The 16065-nt window shown below is 48.2% G+C and overlaps 1 protein-coding gene across 4 annotated transcripts in view; it reads right to left on the reverse strand.

Annotated features, from left to right (window-relative positions):
* LOC115503575 (kelch-like protein 36) overlaps positions 1-16065 on the reverse strand; it is a 104583-nt gene that overhangs the window by 25728 nt on the left and 62790 nt on the right. For all 4 annotated transcript variants that reach the window (XM_030299894.1, XM_030299895.1, XM_030299896.2 and 1 more), the window contains 3 exons: positions 14671-14739; positions 6923-6983; positions 1548-2588 (listed from right to left, as the gene is read on the reverse strand). In XM_030299894.1, coding sequence (XP_030155754.1) covers positions 1548-2588; positions 6923-6983; positions 14671-14739 — 1171 coding nt within the window. The remainder of the gene's footprint in view (positions 1-1547; positions 2589-6922; positions 6984-14670; positions 14740-16065) is intronic.

Here is a 16065-nt window from a genome sequence, read left to right on the forward strand (position 1 = left end):
TTCTATGTTTCTAAGCAGCAATTTCTAAGTCCCTATTTCTAAGACTCAATAAAAAGTCTCAAAATAATAACGTATCTTTATTTTTTTAAGTTTATTCATTTTTGAGAGACAGAGAGAGAGAGACAGAGCGCAAGTGGGGGAGGGGCAGAGACAGAGGGAGACACAGAATCCGAAGCAGGCTCCAGGCTCCGAGCTGTGAGCAGAGCCTGACGCGGGGCTCGAACTCACAAACCGCGAGATCATGACCTGAGCCGAAGTCCGATGCTCAACTGACTGAGCCACCCAGGCGCCCCGAGACAGCCTTTTTTAACTCCGCTAGCGGGACGAGAACCTGAAGAGCTGGCGACTGAACTTCTCAGGACAGAGAAACCTGAAGAAATACGCTGGCTTCTTAGCTATGTATAAACATAGACAGCCCCTGCATTTCTGATTCTTAGTAAATTCGCCCTTTGAGCCTGAACCCTCAAAAAAAAAATCATCAACTTTGTCCCAAATTACTGCAGTTTTTCTTTTCCTGTCAAGAGCTGACCCTCATGTGCTACAACGAACTAAAATCCACGTCCTCAATCCAAAACAGACGACAAAAGAAAACCACCCCCGCCAGGGTGCCTGGGCGGCTCAGGCAGTTGAGCAGCGACTTTGGCTCAGGTCGTGATCTCACAGTTCGTTCGTGGGTTCAACCCCCATGTCAGGCTCTGTGCTGACAGCTCAGAGCCTGGAGCCTGCTTTGGATTCTATGTGTCTGTCTGTCTGTCTCTCTCTCTCTCTCTCTACCCCTCACCCCCCTCGCACTGTCTCTCTCCCTCTCTCAAAAATAAGTAATAAACATTAAAAAAATTTAAAGAGGGGCGCCTGGGTGGCGCAGTCGGTTAAGCGTCCGACTTCAGCCGGGTCACGATCTCGCGGTCCGTGAGTTCGAGCCCCGCGTCAGGCTCTGGGCTGATGGCTCAGAGCCTGGAGCCTGTTTCCGATTCTGTGTCTCCCTCTCTCTCTGCCCCTCCCCCATTCATGCTCTGTCTCTCTCTGTCCCAAAAATAAATAAACGTTGAAAAAAAAATTTTTTAAAAAAATAAAAAAATTTAAAGAAAGAAAAAACCCCAAATGCTTTCTAATATCCTAAGAAAGAACAGAACAGAAACAGTGCAAAGTTCAGTCCACATCCAGGATTCCACAGCAAAGGTGTGCAAGAGCTGTGACACACGTACACGTCCATTCACTCACACGACGGAGAATTACTGGATCAAAAGGCAAGAAAGTGGAAATGTAACCCGTCAGCAGAAAAGGACTGGTAATAGACACGGACTGTTCACTTAACACAAAGGTATGAGCACACCCGCCCCCGCCCCGCCCCGCCCCTGGCATTGTGCTTAGATATCCTTTTACGTCTAGACAGGTAACAATTAAGGCATGGCCATTCTCGAGAAATTCCTAGTAACACACAGGTCAGGGCCTGCCGCTGCGTCAGCCCAGACAGCCTCAAAGTTCCTCACCCGGAGCGAAGGAGCCCTGCTCCCATCTCCACTCTCCACCTGTGTTTTGAACTATACCTGCAATCTTTATGGCTACGGGATCCTCTGAAACTGGAACAAGCCCTTCTTTGACTTCGACCTGCTTTTCAGAGACCAGGGGGGACGTGGCGGGAGGGGAATACTTAGTTTCCACGGAAGCCACGGGCGAGGAGGAAGAGGGCTTAGAATCATGAAAAAGACTGGCCCACGACTTAGGCTGGCTGGCGGGAGCGGTGCCCGCCACAGAGGCCGGGGCATCGGCAGCAGGGGCAGCGCTCTCGGCTTTAGCAGCGTCCGAGTCCGGGCTTTCCACAGTGTGCAACTCGACCCCATTGGCAGCTGAGCCCTCGCCAGAGGATTCAAGTATTTGTCCATTAGCAACGGCAAAGTTTTCAGTAGTGTGAGTCCCCGTGTAAGGCTGAGCCACCGCTGTCCTCAACAGGCTGTCCCTGCCGGCCTCTGCGGGGAGGCAGGACTGTTCCAAGTCAGCCCCGTGGCAGCTCCCGGGCTGCCCTGCAGTCCTCGCATCGCCGTCGAGGGCTCCAGGGAAAGGCCCGCCGGACACAGCGTCGCTGACGAAGTCCGTGGAACCCTGAGGGCTGCCGCAAGTCCTGGGTGTCCCCGATGGGGGCGCCGCGCCCGCTAACTCCACGTCCTCTGAGCCTACGCTGCTCGGGACCGCTGGGTTGGCGTGGCCATTGACCAGGGCGTCTGTGGGAATACTCCCCTCACCGCCATCTTTCAAGTAACTGTAATATCCTGGTGGACGTTTTTTCTTCTTTTTACGCTCCCTCTGTCCGAGACCACCCGCGACACCGTCGTTTTCTAGAACTTCCACCTCCACGCTAGAGCCGCCGTCCAGAGCAAGGGCAGAGCCTGGGTACTGGCAGTCCACGGAGCTGTAGGCCGCTTCTTTATCTACGTCATCAGGGATCTTTTTGGAAGTTGTGCAACTGAGGATAAATTCAGGGGCCTGAGGATTCAATGTGCTTGAAATACTGTAGTTGGGAGTTCTCGGCAAGGTGTCGTTAGGTTCAATTACTTCATTAACACCAAACTCAATTCTCTGATATTCTTGTCCTGTTTAGAAAGACAAGGATCAGCGAATATCCCATTAGTTGAGAACACGGCTTACAGACGTCTCAAAAATTATTTTCTTTTTGAAACTGAACCCTTAAAGTCTTCTTCTAATTAACAAAGCTAGGACATTTTATTTCTGTGCCAAAAAATCTGCTGAAAATAAATAACTATGAAATTTTATTTAATTTAGAGATATGAAAAACAGAAGCCTGTATTTATTTTCCACTTTCAGGGTGGCCACGGGAGACTTCCAGAAGGCAGAAATTTAAATGAGATTTTAAGAGAAAGCAAGTAATATTTTGCCTGTCTAGAAACACCCCTCGGTGAAATATGACTTCATTGGCTTGCCTTCTGGGGTATATGCATTTTGGACAACTTAATTAAAAAAAAAAAAAATCATGACAACTAACTTAGGGACTTGAAGTCATTGCTGTATTTATGACTTCTCTAACTGGTGTAATTTAATAATTCAGAAAATATAAACTACACCAGAATTAATCCTCTACATAAAAGCGCACTTCAGAGGTGCTCCTTACAATTACCCGTCTCCTCAGGGCGCCTGGGTGGCTCAGTCGGTTAAGCATGTGACTTCGGCTCAGGTCACGATCTCGCAGTTTGTGAGTTCAAGCCCCACACTGGGCTCCGTGCTGACAGCTCAGAGCCTGGAGCCTGCTTTGGATTCTGTGTCTCCCTCTCTCTCTGCCCCTTCCCTGCTCATGCTCTGTCTCTCTCTCTCAAAAAATGAATAAACATTAAAAAAATAACAAAACAATCACCCATCTCCTGATCTCCTCCACTGACAACCTAAACTGAAGTCTGAAAATGGCTTTGCATGAATGCATGTAAATGTGCGCTAAATGAATTCATAATGGATGAACTCCACGGGTGAAGAAGATACTTCCAAAAATACCCAAAGACAGTTAGGACTGCACACTTTTAGAAACCTCTTTGGGACCTTTCACTACTTCCTGCCAATGGACAACAATCTACACGTGCCACCATTCCGAAAGGTACATTTTTTTCATAGTTTACATTTCTGAAATTACGTTAAGTTTTAGAATCAACTGCAGCTTTCAACAGACATCAAGCATCAGTGTCATCTTCTATCTGACGCAACAGTTCTAAATTTTGAAGTTAAGGAAAGGCCACATGCCTTCTAACTCATCTTTAACGCCTAACTGAGGATTTCTCCGAGTCTAGCCTAAGAAGTCAACTTCTCAAAACTTGTATTTCAAAAAAACCCACCCTACCAGAAGAACTGTGCTCTATTAGAGATAACCTAGGTTTCACCTCGGAAGTCTTTTAAAAAGCAGCCCCCAGGAGGCGGCAATTACGTGCAAGTTACTGGAGGGCAGGGGTGTCAACAGTCTAATTCTTCATCCGTTTAGTGATCACACCTGGGGGGCGGGAGGGGCGAACACCTGCCCAACACCAGAAAGTTCCTGAAAAAGGAATACTAGTGATGGTTACACCTAACAGCACATTTCCACATAAAGCCACCACCATGACCACTTGAATCCTTTGGTCCTTGAACACTGAGTTTTTGTTTCCTTATTTTGAAAAGAATCACTAAAGACAAGTGAACTTCTCCACCATCATGCCTAGAAGTAGACCGTCCACTCTGCTTCCAGGCATCCCCTACTCCGCGGTGCTGCGAGGGTGCAACGCCGCTGCATGGACTGACACGGATGTATTTGAGGAAATGAAGAGCACGCCACACAGGGAGGCTACCCTGGGGATACTGGTGCGTATTGTGAAATCTGATTATACATTAGTATGCACTGTGTCAGGCAGTCTGTGCAAGATTTTAACTCCAACAGACACAGTGCCTTCCACATCTCAATCCTTGATCTTATCGTGTCTCAGAATATTCTAGAACACGATATGGTATTTCCTTAATCTTATCATATCACAGAATATTCTAGAACATGATATGACATTTCCTTAATCTTATCGTATCAGAGAACATTCTAGAACATGATATGACATTAATGGAATCATTTCACTATGCTACGGCCATTGTGAAAACATGATCCTGTCTAGGGTCTGACTGCATCACTGGAAGGCAGAGTCCTACCCGAAACAGCTCCTCCCCTTCGCCAGAACACACACCACGGACACGCGTGCGCACTGCCCCACACGGCAGAGGAGTCAGGAGAAGCCCAGTCGGTGCGGGCTGACGGACCGGTGGAAGCCCGCGAAGCCAGGCTTTACACAACACAGTCGAAGCAGTGGGTGACTGGGGACCGCTCAGCGCTCAGGCTATACAGGCAGTGGGTGGTTGGGGGAGGAAAGCAGCTCAAGTAAAACAATGACATCCTAGCAGCGTTTTGCCAAGCGTGCTCCCTGCAGCGCCCTGGGTTCCTGAACGCGCCCCGCGGTCTGCAATGCTCAGGGGCCCCTACAGGTTGTCGTGCCCGCCACTAAGAACTGCTGCTTAAGTGGCTCGCTCAGCTCGTTTCTCCAATTAATAGAGCAGCCAGCCACGTGCAAAGTGCTTACTATTATCACAGAGGGTTGAGTGATGAGTAAGGCAGAGTCCCTGCCCCAGGGAGTTACATTTACCTGCAGACAAACACCTCGGACTGAAGCTGACAGTACGGAGGGAGGGCAAGACAAGGCCTCAACGGTTTACAGAGAGAATGCTTCCAGATACAGGAAAGAGCGCCAATTTCCACGAGAAGCTACAGAGGCGTCCGCGGAAGAGGCAGGACAGCTGGCTGGGAGCGGGGTGGGGGGGGGGGGGGGCGCACACTATTTCCAGCTGTGGGAAGTGACTGAAGGAAAGGAGAGGCAGGAAAGGCACGCCGTGATGAGCCCCCGCAAAGAGCCCGCTGCAGCTGCCTACGGTGGGAGGCAGAGGACGTCATCCTAAATCATTCATCCAAAACCATACTGGGGGCTGACAACATTCCAGATACGACACCGTGCGGCTGCTGAGCACACAGACGTGGACGACTACGATCCCTGCCGCCACGGCTGCACTCAGCCTGGAAAGGGGGGCGGACTCGTCACTGGACAGTGGGACAAGCACTGTAAGAAAACAGACGTCATGGAAACGCGAGAGAACAGAAAAGGCCTCAGAGAAAAAGGGGCCTTTAAGCTGGCCGGTCTCTAACAGCATGAGCAGGTGGCAAGGTCCCAGCTGTGTTTTCAGCAGATTAAAAGGTGGACTTGAGACAAGGGAGAACAGGGGACAAGAAGCAGTAACTGAACAGAGAACAGCCTGGAAGGCAGGTACGGCGCGAGAAAGGGAAGGAGAGAGCTGGACGCTGGGAAGAGCTGGCAGGGCCTCCCGTCTCCAGCCTGCGCCCCTTGGGCGGGTGGTGAGGCCGTTAACCGGACAAGAATAAAAGGAGTAACATGAAAGGGAAAAGAACGAGACATTTTAAAGCACTGAGGAGACACCTGCAGCATGCTTACGACGTGCAGAATACACGGAGACAGACTGAAATCCAGCGGACTTGGGCAACAGCCGCCCTGGAGGCTGGGCGGCAGGCAGGGGGGCCGGCTCCCTCCAGCTCACTTCACTCCGTCCCGTCCTGAGCCGCCACCAGAACTGCCCTTCCCCTCGCCATCTCCGAGACGCCGGCTTCTCAGCTGCTAATGTGAGACACAGGCTCTCTCTGATTTTACCGTGCACAAAGTCCAGACAGTCTCTTCAAAGCGCATGTCTAGATTATAATTAAGAGCCCATGCTAACGAAGCATGGAACCGGATCCCTGGCTCTCCAAGGAAAGGGTCAGCGTTCGCTTCTCCGAGGCCAGCGAGGGACCTTAATGATCCAGACTGAACATGGTCCACACGGACCCGACCCGCGCGGTGACGGCAGCCCGTGGTAACCGAACCACCCGCCACTCCTTAAACCCCGCAGCCTTCGACAACACAAAGTCACTGCATCTCAGCGGGCACCGTCTCCGGGAATCGGCTCTGCGCCCGCTCTCGGGGAGGCGGCAGCTGCGGCCCGGCAGCCTCCCCAACCAGGAGGAAGCCCGCGGAGAAGTTTCTCAGAAAGCACTGGCCGTGAAAAACCTACCTGTGCCGCTGAGAACGGTGAAGAGAAAAACAGACTCGAACAAGCAACTCCTTCGCTAAACCTGGAACATCTGATACTCTGAAGCCCAGAAGACACTTAACTCCTCAGTCAAAACGGTGCAGTGATCAAATATGCTATAGCTTACAGCAAAAACACTGAGCAGTAAGGCAATGTTTACTGGAAAAGTAGGAACGAGCAGGAAACGTGGCTTCCAGGCCTCCTGCCCGTCCCCCCCACCCCTCCCCCAGCACACAGGGCCAGCACGCATGTCCGGGGGGTAGAGGAGAGACCAGCTTACCATCGGGTAGTTCATCGGGAGCTTGTGTGCCACACAGAACTGTTCCATTGTAGGGAGGAAGCTGCACAGGGAAGTGGAAAACAAATTTTAATTCAACAACATGTTAACACCCAACACATGCTTCTTCGTTAAAGCAACACTTCGTTAAAACTCTTTATCCGTTCAACTTCTCGTGACATTTGTTTACCACAATAACATACGCTGACAGTAAAATTAAATCACCTTCATTTAAGAAAAAAATACCAGAGGAATGCTTTTAAATATTGCCATTAAGATCCAAAAATGAGGGGCGCCTGGGTGGCGCAGTCGGTTAAGCGTCCGACTTCAGCCAGGTCAAGATCTCGCGGTCCGTGAGTTCGAGCCCCGCGTCAGGCTCTGGGCTGATGGCTCGGAGCCTGGAGCCTGTTTCCGATTCTGTGTCTCCCTCTCTCTCTGCCCCTCCCCCGTTCATGCTCTGTCTCTCTCTGTCCCAAAAATAAATAAACGTTGAAAAAAAAATTAAAAAAAAAAAAAGATCCAAAAATGAGGCAAAATAATAAAAACGGACTCCAACGGACACGTGAATCAACTACGATACAATGCTACGACAAACACCCCCATCTCACAGGACGTCAGGCGGCCCACAGGTACCACGGCCACTTGTCCCGGGCCCCCGACAAAGATGACCCGTACTGCCCGTCGGCGTTTCAGGTTCACCTCACACGCGTCAGCACGGCCAGTGGAGGCCAGGACCAGGCCCACGGGCGGAGTGCCGAGAGCCCACAGAGAAGTCTGAGAATCACGGCTCCTTTTTGACACAGTGCCTTAAATAACTGAATTAAAGGCTGGAAAAAACACTCCTTGTTTAGGAGAGAATGCAAAACAGCAAGTATCTGACCTCTTTGTAAAAAGCAGGAAGGCAGTGTTATGAATATCCCAAATTTTTCTTCTTCCTAGCTACTCCATAGCATTTAAGACTTGGAAATGTTTCAAACGGACACATTCGGGGTAAGAATGCTTAGGACGGAAGGGCTAAGGCAAGTGGACCTGAAGAAAGAACAGAAGAGCAAAGCAACGACACCCTAACACAGCCCTTCTCCAAGCGTGTCCCCCCGCAGCACCCGGGCTTCCTGGACGGGCCCCGGGGACTGTCACACCCGCCACTGTCCGAGAACTGCTGCGTGACTGGCTTCCTCGGCTGATTTCTCCAATTAACTCTCAGCAAGTCGACTCAATAATCACGGAGACAAACACTTATCACTCCAAGTAACCAAGTTCTCTCCCCCTAGAGAACCTAAGGAAACAAAGAGCAGTTCAAAAGGAACTGAACAGGGGCGCCTGGGTGGCTCCGTCGGTGGAGCGTCTGACTTCGGCTCAGGTCATGATCTCACGGTCGTGAGTTCGAGCCCCGCGTCAGGCTCTGTGCTGACAGCTCAGAGCCTGGAGCCTGTTTTGGATTCTGTGTCTCCCTCTCTCTCTGAACCTCGCCCGTTCATGCTCTCTCTCTCTCTCTCAAAAATCAATAAAGGTTAAAAAAAATTTTAAAAAACAAAAGGAAGTGAACACTTTCAGGACCGGAGAGCTATGCATGTTTCCACCACGTATCCCCACTAGGGGGCGCACGGTTCCCATCCGCTGACACACCAGGAGAACCCATTCCGGGTGCGGCCAGGGGCTACCCTGGGACTCGCACCTCACACAGGGTGCTGCAGCGTTGACCTCTGGCACAGACACACGGAGCAAAAAGGGCGCACGTGAGGACCGGTCGCTTCCCGTTCCTCTGCAGCCACAAGGGAAGTTTATCAAGCTCCCGGATGCAGAGGGCCTTCTCTTTCTCTATCAGTGACAGCAGGGTGCCCCCTGGTGACAGAAATCTATACAACTGTAAGGCACCGAAAGTGCTTAGTTTTTTAATCACGCTGTATTTACACACACTGTGGTAAGGGGTAGAGGCAGGTCCCGAAAACAGACCTCCCACCCCAGCAGACTCCAGGGCAACACTGACAACCTGTTGGTGTTTAAAACACTCTGAGTTACTAATCTGGTAAGAGTGCAAATGTGGGAATTAGTGACGCTGGAATGAGTTCTGGCACAAAAGTGTGTGTGTGTGTGTGTGTGTGTGTGTGTGTGTGTGTGTATTTTTTTACTCTGTAAGCATGTGGCACCTTTAATTCAACAAGCCTCCACCATTCATAAGATGCCCCTTAGTCTCTGGTAAATGTGGATTTATTATAGACAGCGGAATGAAATTGTAAGAGTTGTTCAAAGTTCCCTCTTTAACCGTGCAGCTATTTACGAGCATACAGACTTTCAAACTGAAGCAAAACCATAAAGCTCTCACACACGAATGCACGGTGAGCAACGCAAGACGCTGACATCTTATGACATCAGGTACAAAGTGAGATCAACTTAGGCTGAGGATAGCGCCACCGTCTGGAGAAGTCACTGCTTGGGCCCTTTGATGAAGAAGGTAATGTTTTCAACAAATACTGTATGACATCCCTTACCTCTGGAATCTCAAAAACGAAAACACCTCAAATCCAAAACCCAAAGAGTGGAATGGTGGGTCGTTCCCAAGGCTGTGGACTGCGGGAACGGGAGAGACGCTGCTGAGGGGTAAGTACCTGCAACTCGCAGGTAAGCCCTGGACAGGTGACACACTACTCGGATTACAGGCAGCAAACCTGGCTGTGAACTTCAAGCCTGAGAGACCAGAGTTTAACCGTTGTCACAACTAAAGGAAACGGCAACTCTGTGACGAGACACAGCTAACTCTACGACAGCAATCTTGCAATATAAATGTATCAGATGTGGCACGCACCTTACTAAGCTTACACAATTTTGTGTCGATTACATTTCACGAACTAACGTTTCAAAACCTTTTGGCACTGCCCCCATTTGTTCCGCCGTCTAAAAGCCCCTCGTGAACCTCAAGTCTCTCCTCTGAAGCCCCACAAGGACACCAAACCCCTGAGAGGAACAGTCCTAACTCTCCATAGCCAGACCCACACCCACGCACGCACAGACACACACACCCTCAGCGTCTGCAGCGTGGCCCATCCCGCTCTGGTCTCGTTTTTCCCGTAACTGCATTAAGCATGTGTGCATGTTGCCCCCAATACTGAAGTTCCGGAAGTCCCAAGAACAAGGAGCATTCATTCACCCCTTATTTGTGAACACTACTGACATGATGACGACTGGGGTTCAAAGCATGCTTATTCAGTAAATTGACTGTATTTCTTCCAGCTGGAGAAATTCATTTTTAAATCACGCTGGCGTACAAACTAGAGCACAGCTTTATAAAAAAAGATCTGCGGTATGTTACCTTTAAATTTCTACTAATATTTAAGATCACATACAGAAACCAGCTGAGAGGGTTTCTTCGGATTCTGTTCAACTACTGACCGTCCTGTCTGGCCAGGGGCAAGCTTTCAAACAGGGAAAGTAAAACGGAGTCCAACACTCAGCTGAGAGAACGGGAGAAAAGCAGAATGTTCCTATAGTTTAACACTTTATGTTTCTCAAGCTTTGTTTTTTCAGCTCTTGGCCCCAGGGAGAGGAAAAAAATGCTTCTCAAATTCCTAACAGCCAAAGAAGTACATGATGAACAGGGCTGGTGCGAGTTCCCACGATGGCCACACGGCAGGCACGGCGCGGGCAGGAGCCACCGCCGTTCTCAGCGCGAGGCAAAAGGCCCGAGCCACGAGGCCACAGCGCCAGGAGACAACAGCACCCACACACCCACCCACGCAACCACACGGCACGCCACGAAACAGTCTGTGCCCCACGTGATGATGCTACTAGTACGCTCCAGACTCCTGACTTACAACAATTACGACACTGAGAGAGAGAGCTTGGCCCAATCGCATTAATTAGCCTGTGTTTCCCCTTTGCGGGTCACTGGACCATATGTGATTCTGGCAGACGACATCTGTCATACGTGCCCCCAAACGCAACGCATATTCAAAAGCGAAAACACAGAAGACCCAGAAACGAGCCAGACTTACGAAGATTTCTGGCTATAAACTCATTCTGTTAAGACACAGCCATTACTTCTACAGTAAAAAGCCTGACACGACTTTACCATCAAATCCTTATGTGCGAAGGTCTTCCACAGTAACTAATGACTGCCCAACATTCTGAGAGGTAAACAAACACCCCCGTTTCCCTGTAAGGAAGCACGATGAGTGGGAGGAAACTGCCAGAGCCACCAGGCCTACTTGAGTAGCAGAGTGACCAAGGAGCGCAGCTCTCCAGACTCTGAAATATGGTACATTCTCTACCTTCACATCACAGGAAAACCCACGTTTTTACTGACACTTACCTGCAAACAGGCTCTCACAAACCCACACAAATGCACGCACTTGCGAAAGGCTTTTGTAAAATACACGAGTGGGGCTTTCTCATCTTTTGAAACCTTAATTGCCAAGCGCACAGGCTGTCCTGTCCCTGGCAGGTGCCTCTGTACTCTACTGTGATTCAAAGACAGAAATGACTTAAAACTCGAACCATTAGTACACAGAGTAGAACCTCAATTACGCTAACACTTGGGGAATACGGGACAATCATGTTTTTCCTAATTGTTATTTTTTCTGTCAGGACACACTCAACTCCAAGCCTCATTCTACAAAATCTAACATGCACAGATGCATTTTATTGCCTTAGGAAATACAATCTGTAACGCAGCGTTCACGGTTTCCTGGCTCCTATCCTTAGATTCCTTAAAACGCCCTTACCATCAATGAACACAAAACAGATGGAGATGGGCACTGAAGGGATTTATTCACCTTCTCAACTGTAACCTGACCAAGCTTTGCTTTCGGTGATTTCTTCCTTTTTCCTGAAGTCAAAGAGGAGAAACCAATAAATCGCTCTCTAGTCTGTGCAGCTGAAGTAACACTTTCAACACGCTGTCATTTAATCCTTCCTCTCCAGCCCCAGAGTCTCGAGTTCAAGAAGCCAAGGTGAAACGGGCAGGACTGGCCAAGGCCACATGCAACGCGGGCCGTGTGGCTCCAATCCTAAGGAGTCAGTACCTTCTGCTGCACCTTGCCAAGTAAAAAGAACTCCACACAAAAACACTCAAGTGGCTGGTTAGGTCTCATCAACGTCCTTATCCTTATCCTTACTCGTACCTCCCTTTGTTCTTTTCGATACAATTTCAACAGTTTTCATACTTAAAATACGAATATGAAAAAATATTCCAGATCAGTTTTATTAAACTAAAACAGAAATCATTAATTACATGTAAAAGACCTGAATGGTGAAATGTACCAAAATCGTGTTTAGGAAAAGTCTCATAAAATTGTGAATTCTCCTACAAATGAGCCCATAATTAACACAATTCTAACTGAAATCTCAATGGGATTTTTCATGGAACTTGGCATGCTGATCACAGATTCTTAAGGAACAGTTAAGGAAGAAGGAGAACCAAAACACTTGGGGTAAGCACAAGAGGGTGAGGGCCCTCCCAGAAGACAAACTACAATTAAAACGAGTGGCACTGTTGCAGAGATCAAGCACAAGGGCCAGAGCAAAGGGGCACTGCACCTGAGGGCCCAGTGCTGGGACAGCTCCCTGCGGCCAAGGCAGAGGACGAGGTCAAGCCCCACCGCACACGCACAGCGAAGTCCATTCAGCTGCATTGCATACTACAGTGAACACAAAAACCTTAAAACTTTCAGAAAAAAAATGGTGTCTTTGCTACGTCAGGGCAGGGAAGAATTTCTTGAAGACATTTATAAACCGGAAGTAAAAAAAACAAGACGTTTGGCATGAAAGTTAAAAACTTACTTCCCATACCCAGCAAGCAAGCAAGCAAGCAAGCAAGCAAGAAAGAAAGAAAGAAAGAAAAGAAATGTGCATCTCACATGAAGTTTTTAAAAAGCCCCCGTGCTAGGGGCACCTGGATGGCTCACTCAGTTACATGTCCGGCTTCAGCTCAGGTCATGATTTCAGTCTGTGAGTTCGAGCCCCGCGTCTGGCTCTGTGCTGACAGCTTAGAGCCTGCTGCAGATTCTGGGTTGCCCCCTCTCTCTGCCCTTCCCCCCATTCACACTCTGTCTCTCAAAATAAAATAAAGACACACACACACACACACACACACACACACACACACAAATTTTTTAAAGCCCTCGTGCCAGGAAAAGATACTTGTAATATGCAAAACCAAAGACTATGAGTCCTGTAAGCAATAAGAAAAAGACAAGCCGCTCAATAAAAAACGCGGACAAGGGAGACAGGTAATTCACAGAAGGGCTGGGCATACGAAAGTAACGAAGCGGTTCTCAACTTTGCACCCTGGGAATATTGTAAATTAAAACAGTGAGAACCCATTCATAACCAGCCCGGCAGACTCACAAAAATTTTGAGCACACCTGTAGTGAGAAGAAGCGAGAAGCTTTTCTTTAACTGAGATGGTGACAGCGCTCACGCACAGCTGGTGGCCACGCAGACGGTGAAACCCTCAGAAAGCGGATGAGCAGAGTAGCCAGTAAAACTAAACACTTACTCCTGGTGGCCCCAGCAATCCCACCCCTAGGAACAGATCTTGGAGAAACCCACAGAGCATGAGGACACACAGTAAAATATGTTTACCGCAACGTTTCTGTAGTAGCGTAGGAACCAAAGATCTAAACGGTCCTCAACAGGAAACAAGGCAAACGAGCTGTGGTACGTTCTACTGACAGTATCGAGAAATTGAAATCAAAGAACATGAATGTAGAACATGAATGTACATTCATCAAAGCATGAATGTAAAGAATGTTACCTTAAAAGAAACAAACCTCAAAAGGATGAATCTACAGCTGACCCTTGGACAACACGGGTGTGAACCGTGCAGGCCCACGTCAGGCGGATTTTTTTCCAAAAACACAGAACAGTGCTGTAAATGTATTTTCTCTTCCTTATTATTTTAACCTTTCCTTTTCTCTAGCTCACTTGGTTCTGAGAATACAGTATATAATACTTATAAAACCCAAAATATGGTAATCAACTGTTACCATTGTCATCGGTAAGGCCTCCGGTCAACAACAGGCTACGGGTAGTTAAGTTGCGAGGAATCAAAAGTTATTGCGGATTTGCAACTGCGCTGGGGTCGGCACTCCCAATCCCCGTGCCGTTCAAGAGCCAACCACAGTATGACTCGTTTTACCATTTAAACCACAGGAAACAATATGGTGCTACAATCTGTTGACAACCACGTATGTAGTGAAAGGTGAAGACGACAGTCCGAAAACAATACCAATCCGGCAGAGTTGTTACTTCTGGGGAGGGAAGGCAGGAGGTGGGAACGGGTACAAGGGAGGCCACGACGATATCTGTGACGTTTTGCTGTTTAATAAATACAGCAAAATGTTAACAGTAGTCAAATCCGCTCGGTGGGTTTGGGCATTTCTTTTTTTTTTTTTTTTTTAATTTTTTTTTTTTCAATGTTTATTTATTTTTGGGACAGAGAGAGACAGAGCATGAACGGGGGAGGGGCAGAGAGAGAGGGAGACACAGAATCGGAAACAGGCTCCAGGCTCCGAGCCATCAGCCCGGAGCCTGACGCGGGGCTCGAACTCACGGACCGCGAGATCGTGACCTGGCTGAAGTCGGACGCTTAACCGACTGCGCCACCCAGGCGCCCCGCATTTCTTGTATTAGTCTCTGCGCTTTTCTGTACGTTGGATTTCCTTATCAACAAGCAAAATTAAAAACTCAAAACTAAAACGTAACCATTAGTTATATCTATACACATATTCAAACAAAACACTGTTTTGTCTTACCTCAACTGAAGAGCGAGGAGTCACAAAGAACTGATTGAATTCATCAGGGCTAAAGTCTCCAAAAATATACTGGAAAAAAAAAAAGCCACCGATCACATAAAATATACAATTTATATTTTCAGGCAAGATGCTACAGACTATACCAATCCTATGAAATACGTAGGCCAGAACACCCAAGACCCTTTCTCAATTAAACAGATCAAGGGTCGGCAGAAAAGATTCCGAGGTGTGATTTTCCGATCACAAACAAGAAAATGCTTAGCCGTTTCCGCAAACTGTCAAAGAACACTCTGAAATTGATAAAGCCTATTCTGAAACAGGTCAACTGTGTGCACCACACTTATCCTGAAGGAAAACCTTCGGGATCACAAGCCCTTCCAGGTGTTCCGTTTACCTGTCTGTCGACATGTCACTATCTCCATTTCAGCCCTCTCCGCCGCACATACTAATGAAAAGCAGAAAACGTGGTTCAAAAGGCAAGACAGGGAAATCCAAAACAAGAAAAATGCTAATGATCCCAATGAATGATATTTAAGATATATACGTGATTTTTTTATCCTGAAGTTTCATTTAAAAACGATGCACAGACAAACGTATTTTTTAAAGTTTATTCATTTATTGTTTCTGTGAGAGAGAGCGCGCGCGCGGGACTGAGCATGCGTGCTCACAAGTGGGGGAGGGGCAAAGACAGAGGGAGACACAGAGTCCAAAACAGGCTCCAGGCCCTGGGCTGTCAGCATAGAGCCCAACACGGGCCTCGAACTCCTTACAAACTGTGAGATCATGACCTGAGCCGAAGTTGGATGCTTAACTGAATGAGCCACCCAGGTGCCCCAAAGTATTTTTTAATTTTTTATATTATTTTTATTATTGTAAAATTATTCATCTATCCTGAGAAACAGAGACGGTGAGAGTGGGGGAGGGGCAGAGACAGAGGGGGAGAGAATCCCAAGCAGGCTCCAAGCTACCAGCGCAGAGCGCGACCAGGGTCTAAACTCACAAAACCACGAGATCATGACCTGAGCCAAAAGCAAGAGGGAGACACTTCACCAACTAAGCCACCCAGGTGCCCCCAGATAAACATATTATTGAACAGATACAAGCCTATTTGTGAACTCCTGCTTCACAGAATTCGGAATGTGACTTTCTGAAAAAACAACTGGTTTACCTGCATGGAAGCAAGTTTGGCAAGTACCTAGCAGTTCATATTCTCCCCGAAGCTTCTAAAAATAAGTCACTGAAAAGAATCAGTATGACCAGATTTCTACAACAGAGAACACTCACTGAATTATTCATTCATATAATCAACAATTATTTAGAGCCTACTAACTGCCAAGCACGATGATCAGTTGCTGGGGATAAAAATGGTAAGCAGAGGGGCACCCGGGTGGCTCA

This window comes from Lynx canadensis, chromosome E2, assembly GCF_007474595.2.
Source record: "Lynx canadensis isolate LIC74 chromosome E2, mLynCan4.pri.v2, whole genome shotgun sequence".
NCBI classification, from domain to species: Eukaryota; Metazoa; Chordata; class Mammalia; order Carnivora; family Felidae; genus Lynx; species Lynx canadensis.